This window comes from Cnephaeus nilssonii, assembly GCF_951640355.1.
Source record: "Cnephaeus nilssonii genome assembly, chromosome: 13".
Taxonomy (NCBI): domain Eukaryota; kingdom Metazoa; phylum Chordata; class Mammalia; order Chiroptera; family Vespertilionidae; genus Cnephaeus; species Cnephaeus nilssonii.
In genome coordinates this window covers 40,978,418-41,002,555 of record NC_137084.1, presented here as the reverse complement: position 1 = coordinate 41,002,555, position 24,138 = coordinate 40,978,418, and the positions used below count along the sequence as shown (strand labels likewise).

The 24,138-nt window shown below is 40.1% G+C and overlaps 2 protein-coding genes across 2 annotated transcripts; both read left to right on the top strand.

The window, feature by feature from the left end:
- Positions 1-1,319: 1,319 nt before the first annotated feature.
- Positions 1,320-23,027, top strand: LOC307110122 (uncharacterized protein; the record flags this gene model as incomplete). The annotated part of the gene is made up of 3 exons (XM_079789166.1): positions 1,320-2,257; positions 9,648-9,736; positions 22,057-23,027. The coding sequence occupies 3 exons, from the start codon at positions 1,320-1,322 to the stop codon at positions 23,025-23,027; spliced, it is 1,998 nt and encodes a 665-aa protein (XP_079645292.1).
- On the top strand, positions 11,450-12,391 carry LOC307109600 (olfactory receptor 51G2-like; the record flags this gene model as incomplete). The annotated part of the gene is made up of 1 exon (XM_079788413.1): positions 11,450-12,391. One exon carries the CDS (start codon positions 11,450-11,452, stop codon positions 12,389-12,391), a length of 942 nt encoding a protein of 313 aa, XP_079644539.1.
- Positions 23,028-24,138: the final 1,111 nt, after the last annotated feature.

Below are 24,138 nucleotides of genomic sequence, written 5' to 3'. Positions count from 1 at the left end.
ACACAATTAAAGAGCCAGGCCTTCACCCCAACCCCTCTTCCTCCACCAGGCTCCTTAGATAACTGACCATTTGGGCCTTTTGTTTTTTTCTGTTCCCACACTTTAAATTCACCAATTAAAAGAGACACCAAAAATCCTCGGCCCAACCTGATGTCAATAAAAGCAGAACCTGAGGCCTGTAACACATTTCTACAATTTTCAGGATAATCATCATATGTTTTTGGCACAGTGGTTGTTAAGAGATGTTTATATTAATTACATCTCTGGGGATCCAGCAGACTGTGACACTAATCATGAAGATCCAATCTACCTCAGGAGAAACCAGGAGTATTTATAGAGATAGTAATTGTAGCCTCTGTATTCAATATAAATTTGACTTTATACTGATATATAAGATAGAGATGGAACTCTTCTTGGGTGAGAAATAAACCAGACAGAGCAAGAACTAAAAGCACAAAAATACAAAGAAAAATTGGAAGAAAGATGGAGGCAATAAAAGGACTGGAAACAAATAGAGAATTACATAGTGATAAGACAGAAATTTATATAAAATGAAATAGAAAGAAATGGTAGCCAGGAAAAAAATATGAATATAAATTATGAGTGTTTAGAAAATAAATAAATGGAGGGGTAGAGGAAAGAGAGAAAGAGAGAGAGTGAGAGAGAGAGAGAGAGAGAGAGAGAGAGAGAGAGACTTTACCCACAATGGAGGAAAATTTAGGCAGAGACAGACAAAATAAAACTGGATTATTTGGGAAACAGACTACTGGTAACATGATTAACATCATATTGATGAGACTGGCTTATATGTAAATTTCAGGTAAGTGTTAATTTTTAAATTGCAAATAAATAGTAGGTATAGGTTTTGGCATAGTTTGTGTTAATCTACAAGGGCTACAGAGAGTAAAATCACTAGAATAACAATGTATTATTTATGCAAGGGAAAAAATGGATGTCATCCTCTTTAGAGGTGAACAATTTTGAGATGTACTAAATATCATAGTATTTTACTCCAATCTTTCTCAACAATTTTAAGCTGATCAGTGGAAGATTATCAATGCAAATCTATTAAAATTCTTGTCAGAGATTACCAGATTTGAGTGGTAGACACTTTTGTTCCAGAATTCGCTGCTACTGGAAAATGTTCCTTATATGAAAACCATAAGAGGTACCTCCTTTCTTTCTCTGTGAGGTTAGAGAGGTTAGAGGAAACCTCTGATTGCATTGTATTCTGATTGCACTGCTTATGCTCACAAGGGATATAACTGACAGATAAAAAAGAATAACAGGAACTATTCCTCCTGTTTGCCAGGGTCATCATGGTGGTCTGGAATACCAATGATACTATGGAGCCCATATTTATTCTGAAGGGTTTTCCTGGACTGGAGCATGCTCATTCTTGGCTCTCAATTCTATTCTGCTTTGTATTCTTGGCAATACTTATTGGTAATGTTACCATTCTCTCTGTCATTTGGATCGAGTCCTCGCTCCATCAGCCCATGTATTATTTCCTTTCCATCCTGGCACTAAATGACCTAGGTATGTCCCTGTCTACTCTTCCCACTATACTTTCTGTATTATGGTTGAATACTCGGGAGATCCAGGCAAGTGCTTGCTTTGCTCAGCTCTTCTTCATCCACACATTCACATTTCTGGAATCTTCAGTGCTGTTGGCCATGGCCTTCGACCGTTTTGTTGCTATCTGCCGTCCACTGCACTACACCACCATCCTCACCAACAGCGTAATAGGCAAGATTGGTTTGGCCTGCTTGTTAAGAAGCATGGGAGTTGTACTCCCCACACCTTTGCTACTGAGACAATATCACTATTGCCATGTCAATGTCCTCTCCCATCCATTTTGTTTGCACCAGGATGTTCTGAAATTATCCTGTTCAGATGCCAGGATCAACAGTATTTATGGACTGTGCATAGTTATTGCCACACTGGGCATGGATTCAGTCTTTATACTTCTCTCTTATGTCCTGATTCTGAACGCTGTGCTGAGCATTGCGTCTCCTGAAGAGCGGCTAAAAGCACTCAACACATGTGTATCCCACATCTGTGTGGTGCTCATCTTCTTTGTGCCAGTTATTGGGGTGTCAATGGCCCATCGCTTTGGGAAGCATCTGTCTCCCATAGTCCACATCCTCATGGCTAACATCTACCTGCTCCTTCCCCCAGTGCTTAATCCTATTGTCTACAGCGTCAGGACAAAACAGATTCGTCTAGGAATTCTCCGTAAGTTTGGGCTAGAGAGGCGGCTTTAAGTAATTAGATCCTCTAGCTTTCCCACTGAAAAACTGTGGGGCAGCTATTGTAGTAGATGAGAAATGAAATATTTGGGATTTAGTCATCTGTTTAAATTTCTAATTCACTTTAATTCTCAGTTAATTAACAATCCTTATGAGATTCAAGGTTTTCAGAGTCAAATTGTGATAAGCATGGCCTTTTTTATCCCCAAATTAATTATGAGACTTATATTAGATAATGTATATAAAAGAGATTGTTTTGGAAAACTGTAAAATTTGTCAATGTTATTAAATTATTATTTGTAATGATAATAGAAATAATTTTCCTTATAAAATGTAACTATGTTTATATAGTTTCCCATGCTTATGATCTAAAACCCAGAAATCCATCTCTCTCTCTCTCTTTTTCTAATACATTTGCCCATATTTTGTTTCTCCTGTCAAAACGTTATAACTGTTTATGAAACTATTTCCGACTTCTTGGAGCAAGTTTGAAACTTGAGTTCCTGGCAGAACTTTGAAATGCTACTGTGGCTGTTGGCTACGAGCTAAGTCTTCACCTCATCACTGGGCAATGATGTCTTTCTCCCACTGCCACTGTAGATCTATCTACTCTTTTAACAGTTAAAAGACAGTGCAGGTCTAAACATTTGGGCAAATGTGTAGCTTCCCTGTTCAGTAGGGCAGCACAGGATTTCATGTTTTAATCTGTGAGTGGGTTGGGAGTTGTGCACAATAACCACCCTCATCTTTTAACAATTTTATTTCTACTCTTATTCTACATGTTGTGCAGATCTTTAATATTGTATCTTTCTCAGTATCTTTATTGTAGATAACCCGTTACTCTTCTCTTCTTCATTAAGATGACTTACACATGTGCATTAATAGTGATATTTTCCTATTTCATACATATTCACTTTCTTCTCAGCTATAATATAAACTTTTTGAGTATGGGTCATGGCTGCTACACTAACATATCTCTCTGGGTCTGATCTCCCCCAGCTATCATGAGTACTCATAAAATAGTTGTAAGTGTAAATCCTATTGCCTATTTACTCATCCAATGAAACTATACTAAGAAACATGAAATACCAACTGTGACAATTATTGCTTTAAATACTGTGGATAACTACAAAATAAAATGCATGGGTTCTAATGTTAAAAAATTAATGTTTAATAGTGGAGATACATATGTATAAAGCTTAGTAAAATTAATAGATGCTAGCACTGAAATAAATAAATATTACTACTGAAGAGTGGCCAATTTTAATTGAAGATTTAAGAATCAGGAATTGAAGTAGTTGACATTTTAGTTGTGCCTCGTGAGTCAAATTTAGTAGTGCCAGCTGGGCAAAGTGTGAAAAATTGGTGTGCTTCAGCTGACTTACATTGGCTTATAAAAGACAATTGTGCATGTCTTATTCCAACTGCATGTTCTGTAATGTCAGACTGGTAGTTTAGATTTGGTCATGATGGGAGTATTTACAAAACAGAAACTGGTAAATAAATACTAAATTTCAGGGCTTTAAAATTTTTCCTGAAGAGTTGGTTGTTAAGTATTTACCAGCACACCACTGGGCAAGGCGTTCCGGGAAAAGGAGGTAGCATGAAGAGAGCAGAGTGTAGAAAGAACATGTCTGAGTAACATTTTCTCCAGTCTCCAGGAGCAACTTAAGACTTGCCCAAACTATCTCACTATCTCAAACTAGAAAGGACTCTGAAGTGGATTTGGACATGCACTACTCAGACCATACTTCAATCAAGAACTTGTGAAAGGGGGGGCCCAAATCCTTCTGATCAAGCACCCCCCTAAATAACTTGTGAAAAACCTGAAGGGAATAAGAAGTATTAATTTGTAGTTATAGAATAGTAATGGAGATGCAAAGTTCAACATAGAGAATATAGTCAATAATATTGTAATAACTGTGTATGGTGCTATATGGGTACTAGAAATATCGAGGGGAGCACTTCATAAAGTATGATGTCTAACCACCATGCTGTACATCTGAAACTAATATAAAATTACAGTGAATGTAAACTGTAATTAAAAAATAAAATTTGAAGTTCTTAAAAAAATAACTTGCAGCCTAAGCTGCTGTGATGTCATTATCTGATTATGGAATATGTGATGCTTGCCTCATAAAAATCATTATGAAGTGACCCTTTTATAATATTGTCAAGAAATACATGTGTAGGGTTTCTGTTATTCTTAGTTAAATATTTTAAACTAGAGGCCCGGTGCACAATATTCGTGCATGGGGGTGTGTGTTCCTCAGCCCAGCCTGCACCCTCTCCAATCTGGGACATCCCTCTCACAATCCAGAACTGCTGGCTCCCAACCGCTCGCCTGCCTGTCTGCCTGATTGCCCCTAACTGCTTCTGCCTGCCAGCCTGATCACCGCCTAACCACTCCCCTGCCAGGCTGATCGATGCCTAACTGCTCTGCTGCCAGCCTGATTGCCCCTAACTGCCCTCCCCTGCTGGCCTGGTCTCCCCCAACTGCCCTCCCTGCAGGCCTGGTCATCCCTAACTGTCCTCCCATGCAGGCCTGGTCACCCCTAACTGCCCTCCCCTGCCAGCTTGGTTGCCCTTAACTGTCCTCCCCTGCAGGCCTGGTTGCCCCCAACTGCTCTCCCCTGCTGGCCTGGTCCCCCTAACTGTCCTCTGCTGCTGACCTGGTCACCCCCAACTGCCCTCCCCTGCAGGCCTGGTTGCCCCCAACTGCCCTCCTCTTCATGCCTGGTTTCCCCCAACTGCCCTCCCCTGCTGGCCGTCTTGTGGCAGCTATCTTGTGTCCACATGGGGGTGGCCATCTTTGACCACATGGGGGTGGCCATCTTGTATGTTGGAGTGACAGTCAATTTGCATATCACCTCTTTATAATATAGGATGGTTCATTAAAGATGCTTTCTGGGCCTGGGTTTTCTCTCTACAAACCTTAAAATAAGGTTTTCAAGAAAGACATAAATTCCTGCAGAACACCACATTCAGATGAAAATTTCTGAGCCAGTCTCTAAAATATTGGTTCTCTTTGTGTCTATGAGTTTTTGTTCATTTGTTTTTCCTGTTTGTTCATTTGTTGCTTTCAGTTTTATATCCCACATATGAATGTAATCATATGGTTCTTAACTTCTTCGGTCTGACTTATTTCACTTAGCACAATATTCTCAAAAATTCATCCATGTTGTTACAAATAGCAGTATTTTATCTTTTCTTATGGCTCAGTAGTATTCCATTATATATATGTAACATATCTTTATCTAATAGTCTATTGAAGGACACTTCTGTTATTTCCACATCTTGGACATCGTGAATAATGCTGCATCATAGAATTGTACACTTGAGACCCATATAATCTTATTAACCAATGTCATGCCAATAAATTTAATTTAAAAGTAAAGCAATATGCATTTGCCTCTGCATAAAAAAAGCCGTCTGATGCTTATGAAATCAGATCCAGGGAAATTAGTTTTATGATGAAATTATAATGGCTATGTAATTTCATACACCCGTTTGTAAATATTTCTCTCTTTTCCGCGTCCAGCGTGGCTAGAGAGCGGTCCAGTTCCTAAGTGGGAGAGGCTGGGGATTGAGAAAATGAAAGAAAGAGACAAATACAGAGATAGAAGGAAAAAGCTGTGGCTGGGTGGGACCACTGTTCTCTGACATGGACAAGGACAGAGACAGGGACCCCGAGCCAATACAGCATGTTTATTTTATACAGCAAAAAACAGAAAGTTTTACTAAAAGTCAAGACAAAGGAGATTATGTGCATTCTTGGGTGGGCTTATTATTCTTGGGTGAGCTTATTGGGTGAGTCCTATTCATTCCTAGTGCTTGGCTGAATTTAAATAAAAAAACCCACCCGCTGGCACCTGGGCTGAAGGTCAAGCTGACAACACTCCTGCCTTTTGGCAAAGCATGTTTCCAGGATGTGGCTTTGCCGACGCCACTGGATTCAGCTGACAATGATTAAAGAAATGCCCATGTGCCTTCCCAGGTGCTTTCTACACCCATTGCAAATACTTGACAAAGTTTTTGAAATCAGTTTCAGCTCAGGGAATAAAATACAGGATCACAGACTTAGTAGACTGGCAGAATAGTAGGAATGACTAATTTAATAAAAATCTGTATCAAAGCATCAGGGAATCAATTTTTGATGATTTGTTATTAATTATTTACTGTGTTCTAAATGCTATACATATATTAACTCATTGAACATTTAAAAAACATAGGAGACAGATAAAATTATTATGAACTCATTATATACATAAGGAAACAGACAAAAAGGCTGAGTAACAATGTTCCCAAGGCTACACAGTCAATAAGTGCCAGAAGAGGAATTCAAAGGTAAGGACCTCTGGATCCACAGTCCATGCTCTTTACTGTTATAGTTAAAGAGGCCACGTTCTTTGTTTACATATTACCCTGAGACTGAAACATAGAATTTTGAGTTTTAGTTTAATTTTGTCACATTCCCTTCACCACACTCCATCAGTTTTTACACCCACAGTCTCCTCCCCCAGCTTGAAAAAAAGGTGTTATTTTTTTTTTAACCTTGGAATTATTAACAATTGGATTGGATAATTCTCCAATGATCCTGTGTGCTCATTGTAAGGTGTTTAGGATCATCCCTAATATCTAAAAACTAGATGCCTTAGCATGTGATAACTAAAAATGCCACCAGACATGGTAAAATATCCCCTGTTAGGAAAATTTTTCTTCTTGCTGAGAATTACTGTCTTAAATTAAGGATTCTCTCAACTCCCATTTCCCAAATGGAGTTTTGCTGAACACAAATTTTAGAAGTTAATAAATGCTTTCTGGATAAAATATGTCTGGAAAAGTCTGAAACCATTAGCATGCAATATAGATATTTATGCACAACTAGTGGCCTGGTGCATGAAATTTGTGCACGTTGCGGGGGGTGGGGGTTGTTCTTCAGCCCAGCCTGCACCCTCTCCAATCTGGGACCCCTCAAAGGATGTCCTACTGCCAGTTACAGGGATTGGGCCTAAACCGGCAGTCAGACATCCCTCTCACGATCCGGGACTGCTGGCTCCAGCCGCTTACCTGCCTGCCTGCCTGCCTGATTGCCCCTAACCACTCTGCCTGCAGGCCTGCTCGCCCCCAACTGCCCCCTGCCGCCGGCCTGCTCACCCCCAACTGGCCCCCCTGCTGGTCTGCTTACCTTCAATGGCCCCTACCATCCCATCCTGGCCTGATCACCACCTCCCCAGCAACCCAAGGTCCCAGCCCCTCCTTTTTCTTTTTTCTTTTTTTTTTTCAGCGCCTCCTTGAGCGGAGGCCAGGGCTGTTTGGAAGCAAGTATCTAGGATTTATTTATCTTCTATAATTGAAACTTTGTAGCCTTGAGCGGAGGCCAGGGCCGGCGGGAAGCTTGGCTTCCTCCATCCCTGGGGGCAACCCAAGCCTTCTGCTTGCTCTAGCTCCGTGGCCAGCCGCCATCTTGGTTGGGTTAATTTGCATACTCACTCCTGATTGGCTGGTGGGTGTGGCATGTGGGTGTAGCAGAGTGATGGTTAATTTGCATGTTTTTCTTTTATTAGTGTAGATGGTACTGCAACGCACCATTTGTCCCAAACATAATTGACCAAGGCTTTTCTTATATGTTTGGCCATTAATTCTATTTCAGTAGTAGCCTATTGTACATTTTAGGAAAATCTGATATAGGGAGTATGAAGAATTATTATTTTTGAGCAGCTAGTAACTGCTGTCTCTGGTTTTTCAGAGCACAGTCTTCTTTTTGTACATGATTCTGACTGACTGAGCCTCCATCAGAAGATCTCAGGGACACTTCTCTGTTGCTACCATAGCTGGACTCCCAGCTGGAGAATTTGACATGATCATCTCCTTCCCCCAAGCAAGAGAAAAAGCTCCAGTGGCAGTGGCATAATTTCTCCTCCCTGGAGGTTTCATTAAGAAAAAAAAAAAGGTCCTGAGAGAATGGATTAACCCAGAGAGGGTGCTGAGTTTAGGGTAGTTAAAGCACAGAATATAGTACTGATGAAGCACATCGCTGGATGGAGTCAAGGATGTTGAACCCAAACATATTCTATCCTGGCTCTGGAGTTGCTGAAGGAAAATTGGATGCTTCACTCAGGAAATCTATGCTTCCTTGAGGAAATATCCGCCTTAGGATCCACTGTGGCTCTCTCTGTCTATAAGAAGTCCCTAGGCCTGTCTGACCAACCTATAGCAGGATGAATGGCTATCTACACCTGAGGGCTCAGGTGTGCCTGAAGGAGGGCTTCTGAGTTGAGAAGAATGGGTAAAAAATGAGTACCTATTTGAAGAATTTGACCAAGTGAAATTACTAATTTCGGGTAAGTCAGAGGTACAGATTGGCATGCTCCTAGAGAAGCCAGACCATCATCATCTAAGGCTGCTCAAAAGGGCTTTGGGAAGGAATGCCTTTAAAATCCACCTCCAGGGATAGATACTATAACTGGTTGGTTCATGCACTGAAATCTCCAGTCTCTCAAAACATTTCTATCTGATATTATAATGTTCAAAATGATAATGATGATATTTATGATGATTTAAGTACCTCCTCTATTTCTATCTCATGCATATCATACATATTTGGCAATACTATGAGCCAAAAAAGGAATTTAGGCAAAGTAATTCTCAAAAGAAGTCCTGAGGGGGATATCTTTACAAGTGATACGTTGGGCACTGCAGGTCACATCTGCCTTTGGATCACAGTTGTATATGGCTGATATGTTTAAGATTGTGACTTCTTCAGCATATCCATTAAGATTTTGCTTTACTTAAGTCTAAAGTATCTCCTAGGTCTCAGACCCTTTGCTAAACACTTTAGATACATTTTCTTGAATATCTTAAATATTACATAAGGTAATGCATTTCCCAATTTTTCATGTTCAAAGAAGTTTGGTAATCTGTTCAAAATGATAGAAATAAGGAATGTCAGTTATCATCAGGTTTTCTCTGACCCTAGAGGAGCAGCCACTGAGTACAAGGTGCTTGTATCTATATCCAACAGACCCATTTAGGGGAGATGATTTATGAATAACCTAAGTCAGAGACTTTTCTACAAAGAAGTAGGTGAGAGTGATCTTAGAGGGAAGGCCTGGCATACCTGGGCAGGATGGAATCTCTGAAGACATTGAAAGATTTGAGAGAGGGTATCAAGGAAGAAGAAAATCATTGTGTGCAACTACCAAAGAGATAACAATTATTGTTTAGTGCTGTTCAATGAGCTGAGGAAAAGTTTGTGATATAAAAGCTAAGATAGTGAGGGAGGTTTGTAAAGACCAATATTGCCTAATATGCTATAATTAGTCTAGTATATAAATCACAAGATGAGAATATGTAAAGCAATTTCTCTTTTCATTGTATCTGCTCCTAAAAAAGCAGGAAGTGGTTTCAGAAGGAAAAGGTTCCTGTGACTCCTGTAGGAGGTCAGGGATTTAGCTTAAGTCTGTCAGAGGAAACCATAAAAGGTAAGTATATCAGTGGAACAGGATAGATTGGGGAACAGATGAATTTTGAAAAAAAAAATTAACATCAAATATACCAAGTGGATATTTTTATTGCTATTTGGTGCCCAGAATAATTGGAATTGAGTGGCCATCATGCTCAGTAATTGAAGTCTCTAGGAGTCTTCCTATCATGCCCCATCTTCTTCAGTCCTTAGTCAACCCTGCCTCTTATGTGTCCTAGAGCACATTTCATCTGCTTGGTGTCCGAGTCCTGAGCACTAAAGCTGTTACACTCTTCTTCTAACATCCCATGTGTTCTTTTTGATTGTTGCCTTGATTTTTTTCTAAGGATTGTTTTCTCGCTCTTCCTTCCAATTTTTCTGAGTAGGAGTAATTTATTTTTTGACAACCCTTTACAGATCCAAAAATATCACTATCTCTTTGACACACATGCCTCAAGTTAATCCTAACCAAACTGTATTAATCATACACCCTAATTTCACCAAGTTTTTAATTTTTTTCTTTGTTTTATTTAATGACACTAAAATCTACCAAATAACTGAACGTGTCCTGGGTTTCTTTCTTTTTCTCATTTTTAGCATATGATCATTGACCAATATTTTATTTTTTCTCCTTATAAATTTTTATATCTATTTAACCTTTATCATCCCTACTGTTACATTTTACCTTTAACCACTTTTAAAAATCACTACACTCGCCTTCTAAAGGACTTCCCTGCCTTCTCTTTTGTCAGCATTTAGACCATTCATGTATATTGTAGTCCTTTATAGCAGCAACATGAGTGTAAACAGTAGACAATAAACTTTTATTTAATACAACTGTTTCAGTTGTGTTGAAAAAATATAAAGAAACTAGAGGCCCGATGCACAAAATTCGTGCAAGAGTAGGCCTTCCTTCCCCCAGCTGCCGGCATCGGCTTCCCTCTGGCACCTGGGACCTAGGCTTCCCTTGCAGCCCCGGCTTCATCTGGAAGGACAGCCAGTCTAATTAGTATATTATGCTTTTATTATTATAGATAACATTTGTTCTAATTTGGCACTGATATAAATTTGGTCAAATGGTTTACTTTTAAAGAAAAGACATTTTCTACCTTCTAAGATTAAATACAAACTCTTTATATTTATGCATAATTTCCTTCAGAAATTCTGGTTCATTTTAGTTAATGTTTAGCTCCCCATAACCCTCTGGAAAGCCATCAGCCCTATAAGTTTCCTCAATTATATTTACTTATACTTGTAATACTAAAACCTTTCTGCATTTACATGGGTGCCAATCAGCTAGTTGTTCCCATCAAACTCATATTTGTCATTCAAGAACCTAATTCAAGAATTATCTTCAATAAAACTTCCCTGACCTCCCTGGGTCAGGATAGTTTCCTGATATTAAACTAACACTTGGCTTTAATATTAGCTCTCTCCATCCATCCGGGTATAAGTACTTGAAGGCATGTTTTATATATTTCTCTATAATTTCCTTTTAGGAATTTGGGTAGTGTGAAAAATATGTTCTCAACAAATGTGCAATGAACAAATAATTAATCCATTGGTAAAATAATAAATGCTGGTAGTAATTTACATATAACGAGCAGAAGAGTAATTGAAACAGTAAACAGAGCAGCATGCATCAGAGCTTCTTTTTGCAATATTGACTTTTACTCTAATTGTTCTATGTTTTTGTCTCTCCACCTAGACTGAAGGTGCCTTCATCCGCACAATGTCTGTCTTCAATAACTCTGCTCTGTACCCTCGCTTCCTTCTAACAGGCTTCTCAGGCCTTGAAAGCAGCTATGGCTTGATTTCTCTCCCCATCTTCTTTGTTTACGCCACCTCAGTTGCAGGGAACATTACTATCCTCTTTATCATCAGAAATGAACCTTCCCTCCACCAACCAATGTACTTCTTTCTGTCAATGTTGGCACTTACTGACCTGGGCCTCTCCACTACAACCTTGCCTACCATGTTCAGTGTCTTCTGGTTCCATGCCCGGGATATTTCCTTCAATGCTTGTCTGGTCCAGATGTATTTCATTCATGTTTTCTCAATTATTGAGTCAGCTGTGCTGTTAGCCATGGCGTTTGACCGCGTTGTAGCCATCCGTGTGCCCCTGCGCTACTCAGCCATTCTAACCAATGGTGTAATCATTGGAATTGGCTCAGCAATTGCTGGAAGGGCCTTGGCTCTGGTCTTTCCAGCTTCCTTCCTCCTAAAGAGGCTTCAGTATCGTCATGTCAATATTCTCTCCTACCCCTTCTGCCTGCACCAGGACCTCATAAAGACAACTGTATCCAGCCATCGAGTCAGCAGCATCTATGGCCTCATGGTGGTTATCTGCTCCATGGGACTGGATTCAGTACTCCTCATCCTCTCCTATATTCTCATCCTTGGCACAGTGTTGAGTATAGCCTCCAAAACAGAGAGGGTGAAAGCCCTCAATACCTGCGTCTCCCACATCTGTGCTGTACTCACCTTCTATACACCGATGATTGGGCTATCTATGATCCGCCGCTACGGGCAGAATGCTTCCCCAATTGTTCATGTGCTCATGGCCAATGTCTACTTGTTGGTTCCACCCCTCATGAACCCCATTGTCTACAGTGTCAAAACCAAGCAGATTCGTGACAGAATCCTCAAGAAATTCAAACAACAGAAAGTTTAGGTAAGAGACTCTAAGACACAACTCTCTTCCCCCTCCTCTTTATATTTATGAGAGTACTTCATATTAATATAGAATTTTTAGTTTAAATATCACTGATAATGCTTTGCCTTTAAGAAACCAGATCCAACTTCCATAATAGTAAATCCTATCTTTTCAGTATAGAGAATAAAGGCATGTTTTGTTTTGTTTTATATTCATGTTGACATACTAAAGAATAGGGTCACCAAACCCAGGTTAGGCCATTCTTAGAAGAACTCTGACTTTCCTTTTAATAATCGGCAATAAATGTTTGAGAAACAGACAGCAAATCAACAATTTAGTGAAGTTATTCATTATACTTTATAAAGTTCTGAATTTCTAAACAAAATTTAAATTTCAAGATGACTCTGGTTCTAATATAGACACTGTAGTCAAGAGCAACAATATTTTCCCACAAAACTGACATTAATATGAATATATTTTATTTTATTATTATTTATTTATTTTTTAAATTTCTTTATTGATTATGGTGTTACATATGTGTCCTTATTCCCCCCTTTCCCCCATCCCCCCCTCATGCCCTCATCCTCCTATTGTTTGTGTTCATTGGTTATGCTTATATGCATGCATACAAGTCCTTTGGTTGATATCTCCCCCTTACCCCCACCCTTCCCTACCTTCCCTCTGAGGTTTAATGGTCTGATCAATGTTTCTCTGTCTCTGGATCTATTTTTGTTCATCAGTTTATGTTGTTCATTATATTCCATAAATGAGTGAGGTCATGTGATATTTATCTTACTCTGCCTGGCTTATTTCACTTAGCATAATGCTCTCCAGTTCCATCCATGCTGTTGCAAATGGTAAGAACTCCTCCTTTTTTACCTCAGCGTAGTATTCCATTGAGTAGATGTACTACAGTTTTTAATCCACTCATCTGCTGATGGGCACTTAGGCTGTTTCCAAATCTTAGCTATTGTAAATTGTGCTGCTATGAACACAGGGGTACATATGTCCTTTCTAATTGGTGTTTCTAGTTTCTTGGAATATATTCCTAGAAGTGGGATCACTGGGTCAAATGGGAGTTCCATTTTTAGTTTTTTGAGGAAACTCCATACTGCTCTCTGCAGTGGCTGCACCAGTCTGCATTCCCACCAGCAGTGCACAAGGGTTCCTTTTTCTCCGCATCCTCGCCAGCACTTGTCGTTTGTTGATTTGTTGATGATAGCCATTCTGACAGGTGTGAGATGGTACCTCATTGTCGTTTTGATTTGCATCTCTCTGATGATTAGTGACTTTGAGCATGTTTTCATATGCCTTTTGGCCTTCCTTCTGTCTTCTTTTGAAAAGTATCTATTTAGGTCTGTTGCCCATTTTTTTGATTGGGTTGTTTATCTTCCTTTTGTTGAGTTGTATGAGTTCCCTGTAAATGTTGGAGACTAAGCCCTTATCAGTGATAACATTGGCAAATATGTTCTCCCATGCAGTGGGCTTTCTTGTTATTTTGTTGATGGTTTCTTTTGCTGTAAAAAAAGCTTTTTATTTTGATGTAGTCCCATTTGTTTATTTTCTCTTTAACTTCCATTGCCCTAGGAGCAGTATCAGTGAAGAAATTGCTTTGGCATATGTCTGAGATTTTGCTGCCTATGGATTCCTCTAGTATTTTTATGGTTTCCAGTCTTATGTTTAAGTCCTTTATCCATTTTGAGTTTATTTTTGTGTATGGTATTAGTTGGTGGTCTAGTTTCATTTTTTTTGCATGGATCTGCCCAATTTTCCCAACACCATTTATTGAAGAGACTGTCTTGATTCCATTGTATGTTCATGACTCCTTTGTCAAATACTAATTGAAGATAGTGGCTTGGGTCGATTTCTGGGTTCTCTATTCTATTCCATTGATCTATATGTCTGTTCTTCTGCCAGTACCAGGCTGTTTTGAGAACAGTGGCTTTGTAATAAATACAGTTTGATATCTGGTAGTGAGATCCCACCTACTTTGTTCTTCTTTCTCAGGATTGTTGCAGCTATTTGGGGTCTTTTTTTCTAGATGAATTTATGGAAAGTTCGTTCTAGGTCTGCAAAATATGCCGTTGGTATTTTAATGGGGAGTGCATTGAATCTATAGATAGCTTTGGGTAGTAGGGACATTTTAATGATGTTGATTCTACCAATCCATGAACACGGTATGTTCTTCCATCTGTTTATGTTTTCCTCTATCTCTTTTTTCAGTGTCCTGTAGTTTTCAGCATATAGGTCTTTTACCTCCTTAGTTAAGTTTATTCCTAGGTATCTTATTTTTTTGGTGTGATGGTAAATGGGATTGCTTTTTTAGTCTCTCTTTTTGTAAGTTCATTATTGGTGTATAGAAATGCCATAGATTTCTTGGCATTAATTTTGTATCCTGCTACATTGCCGAATTCATTTATTAAGTCTAATAATTTTTTGATGGAGTATTTAGAATTTTCTATGTACAGTATCATGTCATCTGCGAATAAGGACAGTTTTACTTCTTCTTTTCCAATTTGGATGCCTTTTATTTCTTCTTCTTGTCTGATCGCAATGGCTAGTACTTCCAGTACTATGTTGAACAGGAGTGGTGAGAGTGGGCATCCCTGTCTTTTTCCTGTTCTTAGCGGAAATGGTTTTAGTTTTTGCCCATTGAGTATGATGTTGGCTGTGGGTTTGTCATATATGGCTTTTATTATGTTGAGGTATGATCCTTCTATTCCCACCTTGCTGAGAGTTTTTATCAAGAAAGGGTGTTGGATTTTGTTAAATGCTTTTTCTGCATCAATTGATATGACTATGTGGTTTTTATCTCTCAATTTGTTTATGTGATGTATCACGTTTATTGATTTGCAGATATTGTACCATCCTTGCATCCCCGGGATAAATCCTACTTGGTCATGGTGTATGATATTTCTGATGTACTGCTGGATCCGATTTGCTAGAATTTTATTGAGGATTTTGGCATCTATGTTCATGAGGGATATTTGCCTGTAATTCTCTTTCATTGTGTTGTCTTTATCTGGTTTTGGTATAATATGAATGTATTTTAAATGCATGTTTTGATCTTCTGTTTAGCACAGAAAAATGTTTCCAAGAGGAAAAATTTCTATCAAGAGAAAATGACAAATGAATGAAGTTCACACTTTGAGAAGCATGAAAGGAAAGCAACATGGCCCAAATAATTCAACTGATTTGTGTGGCTCTCAAATGATCCAGAAACTGTGATGTTTCTGTGTTGAGGAATTTATAGAAGCCTTAATATTCTGATTAGGTAGATACTTCTGAGACCTAGATTTCATCCATTTTGATTTGTTTTCAATTTGTCAGTTATTGAGAGAGAGATGTTAAAGTCTCCAAATATCATAATAAATTTGTCTATTCTTCCTGGTTATGCTATCAGCATTACCCCAGGTATTTTGATGTACTGTTTTTAGGCGTGTAGATATTAAAATTTGTTATGTCTTCTTGGAAATCACCTCATGAAAATTTAATGCTCTTCTTTATTCTAGATAGTTTTTTTCTCATTTTAAAATATGTCTTTTCTGATATTAATCTAGCTTGTCTAGCTTTCTTTTGATTAATGTTATCATGATATATCTTTTTCCTTTTCTTTACCTAAAAATATGTATTTTCAGGTCATAGTTTGCTAAGTATTATTTTATTTAAAATTTTTTTTAAGCTTTCTGGGATATAATTTACATTGCATACATACATCATCCATTTAAAATACATCAATGTTTTAAAATACATTAATAGATATGTATAACTGTCAATCAATTTTTATAATCTCAGAAAGAAATCTCATTCTCTTTAGCTATTACCTCCACCCCATATACTCCACCTGATCCTAAGGAACCACTAATCTACTTTCTGGCTCAATAGATTTCCTTATTTTGCACTTTTGTATATTAATCATCACCCAAGGATATTATTTTTCTCATTTATCTTTTTCTTTTAAGGAGAATGGAAAGGAGAGGTAGAAACAGAGAGAGAGAAACAATGATGTAAGAGAGACACATTGATTGGTTACCTCCCACCCGCACCTCGACAGGACCCGGGAATTGAGCCTGCATCTGAGGTACATGTATTTGACCAGAATTAGACCTGAGACCCTTCAGTCTAAGAGTTGAATCTCTAACCACTGGGAAAAACTGGCAAGGGCTGCACTTTCATATGCATACAATATGTCCCTGCATTTTAGGCCCGTGTCACTTCAATAGGTATTGACATCCTGTTTTATTGAAATCAAAGAAGTGACTTCACCTTTTGAAACCAAAGAGGAAAGAGCTCTGTCCCCCAGAGGCCCTTGGTCGCCTTGGAAGCACTGCTGATCTCTGAACCACCTTTGGGATCATTCCACCCTTTGCTTGAAGGTTAACACATGTTCTCAGCTATTGGCCAGTCCTATAGCCTCCCCAAAGTCCTTCATTCTGTCCCATTTCTGTCCCAATTGGTATGAACTGACAAGTTTTTTTGCTGGTATACAATTATCAAAAAACTTGTTGGCTTCCATACAATTAACAGTGGTCCAAGTCATCAGCCAACGGGGTTGTCTACAGATCTTCCCTGGATAACCCAGTCTTTATTCTTGGCTTCTGCAAAAATGGATAATGGATCCGAGAGTCACACCCATAATCTTTTCAGGAACTGGTTGTCCAGCCACATTCTTGATGCTGTTTCCAGAAGGCACATTAAAAATAAATGCAATATGAATATACTGAGAATTTCCCAAATCTTCAAGTTCTATTTTCATTTTGTTTAGCAGTTTCTTCTCAATTTATCTCTCTCACATTTTACTATAGGCAGCAAGAAGAAATCAGGTTGTGCCTTCAACACTTAGAAATTCCCTCAGCTAAATATTTAAGTTCATCACTTACAAATTCCACCTTCCACAAAAACACAATTCAGCCAAGTTCTTTGCTACTTTATAACAAGAATCACCTTTCTCCCAGTCTCCAATAGTATTTCCTTTGTTTCCATTTGAGACCTCACCTGAGCACCTTTAATGTTTATATTCTACCAACATTCTATTCCTCTCTATCTAAAACCAAACCTATCTAATAAAAGAGTAATATGCAAATTAACCGTCACTCTGCAACAAAATGGTGGCGCCCATAGCCACAAGATGGCGGTGCCCAGTCCTTTCAGCCCCACCAGAGTCCCCCAGTCCCGGGGAGGGTGGCCGCTGAGAGCAGGCAGCGTGAATGGCCTGGCAGAATGCTGCCCAGAGGCCCTCCTGACCCTTTATAAAAAAACAGAAACAAATTCACTTCCCACGGAGTGATCCCCCCCACACACACACCTGCAGCCTCAGGGCCTCGGCCTTGGAAGTGCCCACGCCCCCACGGAGCGATCCCTTCCCAGCCATAGCCTCGGGGTCTCAGCCTAGGGACCTTGTGCATCCCCATGGAGTGATCCCACACACACACACCTGCAGCCTCAGGGCCTCAGCCTTGGAAGTGCCCACACCCCCATGGAGCGATCCCCCCCCACCCACACACACACCTGAAGCCTCAGGGTCTCAGCCTCTAAAACGCCCAGGCCCCCATGAAGCGATCCCCTCCCAGCGGTAGCCTCGGGATCTCAGCCTAGGAACCTTACACATTCCCACGGAGTGATCCCCCCCACACACACACACCTGCAGCCTTAGGGTCTCAGCCTCTAAAGCCCCAGGCCCCCATGGAGCGATCCCCTCCCAGTGGTAGCCTCGGGGTCTCAGCCTAGGAACCTTACACATTCCCACGGAGTGATCCCCCCCCCACACACACACACCTGCAGCCTTAGGGTCTCAGCCTCTAAAGCCCCAGGCCCCCATGGAGTGATCCCCTCCCAGTGGTAGCTTGGGGATCTCAGCCTAGGAACCTTGTGCATCCCCACGGAGTGATACCCCCCCCCCCCCCCCCCCGCACACACCTGCAGCTTCAGGGTCTCGGCCTCGGAAGCACCCACACCCCCACAAAGTGATCCCTTCCAGCAGTAGCCTCGGGGTCTCAACCTAGGGACCTTACGCATCCCCACGGAGTGACCCTCCCCCTCCCCCCACACCTGCAGCCTTAGGTCTCAGCCTTGGAAGCGCCAGCGCCCCCACAGAGTGATCTCCTCCCATTGGCAGCCTTGGGGTCTCAGCCTCGGAACATTGTGCATCCCCATGGAGTGATCCCCCCCCCCCCCACACACACACCTGCAGCCTTAGGGTGTCAGCCTCGAAAGCGCCTGTGACCTGGGCCAGTGATCCTGCCTCACTGGCAGCCTAGGGGAGTCCACCTTGAACTTCCCTTGTCCCCAGCGGAGTGATTGGAAAGGGGGGGTGGTAACTGGGTTTTGTTTAAAATCTTTACAAACTGCAAAGGAAATGTCTGAGGTAGGGTTTCACATCAGAAGTAACTTACAACTAATTTCTGAAGGCAAACTGCGACATTGCAGTTACATTACTGGAGAGTACCCCATGGTCCGGAGGTTGGTCTCTGCAGAGGCAGTGTCGGGTGCTCCCTGCCCTGGTTCCTCAGCACCTCGGGAAGGGCTTGAACCCACCCAGGAAGGCCTTTTCCCCTACAGTTCTCACCAAGGCAGGGAGGTTTTGTAGACATGAATAAGAAGTGCCCACGCACAAGTCCTGAAGATGCTGGGCTAGCAGAAATGACAAACAAACAGGGAAAAGAGCAAAACCAGAAACACCACCGATCCCAACATAGATCATCTTTTTCTTCAGATGACGGTGTGTTTCCCACTTCTTTGTCTTCTGGAAGTGAGACAAATTCAAGTACTGACGATTCTACCAATGGAAAAGTTAAGAGAAAGAGAGGACAGAAAAGGAATAAAAGGAGAAAAGAAAGAAAGGACAAAAGATGAAACATCAAGAAAAAGAAAGAGAAGGAAAAAAGGAAGAAACAACCACATGATATCACCTTTCCAAGGTCTCATGAAATTCCTGTTTAAGGAGTTTATTTTATGACACTTAGTTTGGGTTTACATTTTTACTGGTTTGTCAAGACCATGGCAGGTACACTGTCCAATATGTTTTTAAAAAAATATATTTTATTGATTTTTTACAGAGAGGAAGGGAAAGGGATAAAGAGCTAGAAACATTGATGAGAGAGAAACATTGATCAGCTGCCTCCTGTACACTCCCCACTGGGTATGTGCCCCCAACCAAGGTACATGCCCTTGACCAGAATTGAACCTGGTGCCCTTGAGTCTGCAGGCCAACACTCCATCCACTGAGCCAAAAGGGTTAGTGCTGTCCAATATGTTGAGGGAAAAAAACCCTATCTAATAAAGAGGGAATATGCAGGGGAGGGCAGTTAGGGGCAATCAGGCTGGCAGGGGAACAGTTAGGCGTTGATCAGGCTGGCAGGGGAGTGGTTAGGGGGTGATCAGGCTGGCAGGCAGAAGCGGTTAGGGGCAATCAGGCAGCCAGGCAGGTGAGCAGTTGGGAGACAGCAGTCCCGGATTGTGAGAGGGATATCCGACTGCCCATTTAGGCCAGATCCCACAGGCCTAAATGAGCAGTAGGACATCCCCCAAGGGGTCCCAGATTGGAGAGGGTGCAGGTTGGGCTGAGGGACACCCCCCACCCCAGTGCATGAATTATGTGTACCGGGCCTCTAGTAGAATATAAACACAATTTTATCTAGAAACAGAAACCCATAGACTCTGGCTATAGAATACATGGAAATGTATCTATATATATGCCACATATAAGCAATAATATCTGTATGGTTTTGACCTACATTTGTAATTTTCTCTGTGTAAATTCTTATCCATGTCACTTTCCCTTGGGCTTCTGTTTTTCTAAATCACAGTCTAAGAGTTTTGTGAGCAATCTCAGAGGATTAAATCCCAGGACACCATAATAGTAGTACACTGAGTTAACTCTGTTTTCCAGCTGTCATAAATAGTTGCAGGCTTAATATAAAACAACTTCCCGTGGACTGTACAAAAAAGGGGAGATAGAGCATTGCTGCTCAATATTTTACTCGTGTCTCTATTTTTATTGAAGAGTGAAGCATCAGAGGTGAATTTCCTTTTGATTTATGAATGTTTTACTGAAAGGGAAGAGAGATGATCAAAGGTGGCTGAGAACAACTGGGCTTGATATGCTATGCATCAGGCAGTCCAATTTCTGAATCTAATGGGCGGGTGGGGGGGACTCTTTCTACATCTAAAATCTATGTACAAAATTATTACATAGTTGGTTGATAAAGTATAATTTCTGCATCTGTTTTGAGATATAGAGAATGAAATGGACTTTGGAAACATGATGAAACTATGAGGTGAACAATGGCATAATACGGAGAGTTTATTTATGGAGATGAACCCAAGGTAGGCAACAGGGTGCCTAGAAGGTTTATTCTTGGCCATCATCCTGCCACTGAGCAACAGCTGTTACCTGGATGTTTCAGTTCTTAAAAACTACAAATACATCTCTTATCTCTCTTTCTCTCTCATCTAATCTCAAAATGAATGTATTTTATATTTCCATATTGATATATATCCCATAAATATTAAGCTATAATTAAAAAGGATAACAATAATAGTCTGTTCTACTTTATCCTGATGTTCATCCACTCTGCCTCAAGTTGGAGACCCAGATAAAGTGCCTCTATTTAATGATGTGACTTATGAGTTCCCTGTTCCTTCTTCATCATTTTGAAGCCATTGCAAAGTGCCCTTCTCTATTTCCTTTAAATAATTACAGAAAGTAATTCTCTCTCAAATTAGACTTTGTTATTCCAGGTAGTACTGCTCAAAAATGCTCTCTCTAGGTTCATAACCACCTGAAGCCTTCTAGGTTGTCCTCTACCCACATTTCCACTGCCTTAGCCAGGCAGAAGGAATGAACACAGTAATAACTAGCTCTATACGGTGGTAAAATTCACAGGTTTCCTCAGAGGAACTGATGTGGAGTAAAGAGTGAATGAAGAAGCTTTCAAGCAGAACTAGAATCCATCACAATCATAACTCCCTAAAAGTAGTTCTTATGAAATAGGATGGTCTTGGGAAAATAGAGACATCAATGAAAATATGCAGAGGTATATTGTTATCTTTCTTTCTGGGCTCTTGAGGTGCATGACCTAGCCTGTGCTTGCTCCTGGGCAGGCATTCCCAGAGTGTCTGCACTTTAGTTTGTGATAATGTGCATCTGATTTTCTGTTTGTATTTCTGACAGGGTATTAGGCTTGATCCTGGATTTTCTCTGTGCCAACAGATGATGAAGGAATCATTAGAGAACTTCTGCATTCTCTAATTATGGAGGTATCTTGCACATCTGTGCCTATACATTTACTTTCTCATATGACCGTTTTCTTATCATTATGTCTGCATTGCCATGTGTGTATCCTTGATTTTTCATGTTTCTCTCTTCAGACAGGGGCTTCACAGTAGGTGTGGGGCACGGCAAATTACTCCATACTTAATATCAAGTTCTCTTATAACTCTGCCATGGGCTTGCTGATAAGCCTTATATGTGGGGAAAAACAAAAAGATTAAATCTGTATAAGTGCTTTGAAAATGACCCATTCAAGTGAGCGTGGCTTGATTTAGAATTTTAAAAAATGGATGACTAGGCCCTTACAAATAGCAAATTTTTTCATTTTCACTATGTATACTAAAGAAACTAAGCTAATCATTTTCATAAGTATCTCTCCTTTCAACTTCTTTTCTTCCCCTCCCCCTCCCAGGAGCGAGAGCTTATCCTCCTCTGTCATTTGGAAGGATGTTTTATCACAACAGGAGCCTTTTTCACCCAGCCACATTTTTCCTCATTGGAATCCCAGGTCTGGAAGAGGTCCATGCCTGGATCTCCTTGCCTTTCTGCTCTGTTTACCTGGTGGCTTTAGTGGGCAATGCCACAATTCTGCTGGTCATCAAGACCAAGCAGAGCCTCCGGGAGCCCATGTTCTACTTTCTGGCCATCCTTTCCACAGTTGATTTGGCCCTTTCTACAACCTCCGTGCCCCGAATGCTGGGTATCTTCTGGTTTGATGCACACGAGATTAACTTTGGAGCATGTGTGGCCCAGATGTTTTTGATCCATGCCTTCACTGGCATGGAGGCTGAGGTCCTTGTGGCTATGGCCTTTGACCGATACGTGGCGATCTGTGCTCCACTCCACTACACCACCATCTTAACATCCCGGGTGCTGGTGGGCGTGGGTTTATACATTGTAATTCGTCCAGTCCTATTCACACTTCCTATGATCTATCTCATCTACCGCCTGCCCTTTTGTCAGGCCCGAATAATGGCTCATTCCTACTGTGAGCACATGGGCATTGCAAAGTTGTCCTGTGGAAACATCCGCATCAATGCTATCTATGGGCTCTTTGTAGTCTCTCTCTTTCTTATGAACCTGGTTCTAATTGGCGTTTCCTACACTTACATTCTCCGTGCTGTCTTCCGCCTCCCATCGCAGGATGCACGGCTAAAAGCCCTAAGCACGTGTGGATCCCATGTTGCAGTCCTCTGTATTTTCTATATTCCCTCAGTCTTTTCTTTCCTCACGCACCGATTTGGACACAACATACCCCGGTATATCCACATTCTTGTTGCCAACCTCTACTTGGTTATTCCACCCTCACTCAACCCCATCATTTATGGTGTGAGGACCAAACAGATACGAGAGCAAGTGCTCCATGTCTTTATTAAAAAATAGGGATGTCTACCTCCTTTGTTTAGCAAGCATTTTGATCCAGCAAACAAAATTGGTGTGTTCTTCTCAGAAAGACATTTCTTTGCCTAAAGTTAGTACAGCTAAATTACATTCCAGGGAATTTGATCTGGCTCCTTATTAAGTCTGTGAAGAAATCTTCATCATGTTTTAAGTTCAAGGACCAATACCCATTGTGGAAGCAAGAACTGTTTGCATTATTTCACTTTGAGTAACAGTGAATAGTGCAAGCAATGACCATTTCATCATTACGTTTGTTAACATTGCTTCACCCCCCTCCCCTTAAATTGTTGTATATTGTCCCTTAGTTTACAAAAAGACAAGGAAACATATAACAAATACACTTCTTCTCACAACACAGACATAAAAATATTACTATAATTTATTTATCTTAACTGTTATTTTTAATCAAACACATGAGACAACTGAGTTGAAATACTCTATGATTATTACCCCAATTTGGATTCACTATTTTTCTTATCCTCAGAGACTAGAATGACTACCACAGGCTTTTTTTTGTTTTGTTGGTCTTAGAGTCTGAATTTATCATTTCAAATTCAAACATTTTGGTGGGAAAGTAAATTGGAATGGTAAATTTAATTAATGTAAAGGGTAATTCACTGTATATCATTACATAGCTAATTGTTTTATTAAATATTAAGTTTAGAGATCCATCTATCCTGATACCTTTGGGATATCATTATTTTCTTTTAAAATGTAACAAAATCTTTTATTTGCATTTTATTTATCTCATCTTTTGATATGTAAAATAATTTGGTATTTTTAATTTAGGATTAATGTTGTGACATCTTTATGAATAGTATTTGTGCATATTTGAAAAATTTCTGAAGGTTTTACAATTAGAGGTAGAATTGTTAGGTACTAAGTTACTGATTAAATAAGTCATGTTCTTGCTTTCTTGTATTGTGTTTCATACTTACTGTAATTTCCAAATTTTCTGCCCAGTTATTTAAAAGTCTCATTGCATGTGTTTTTGAGTACTCTTTACATATTAACATTATCCTATAAAGACTTTATATTTAATACTTTATATTCATATAATAGATTAAAGTCTTTATATTAATACTTTATATTC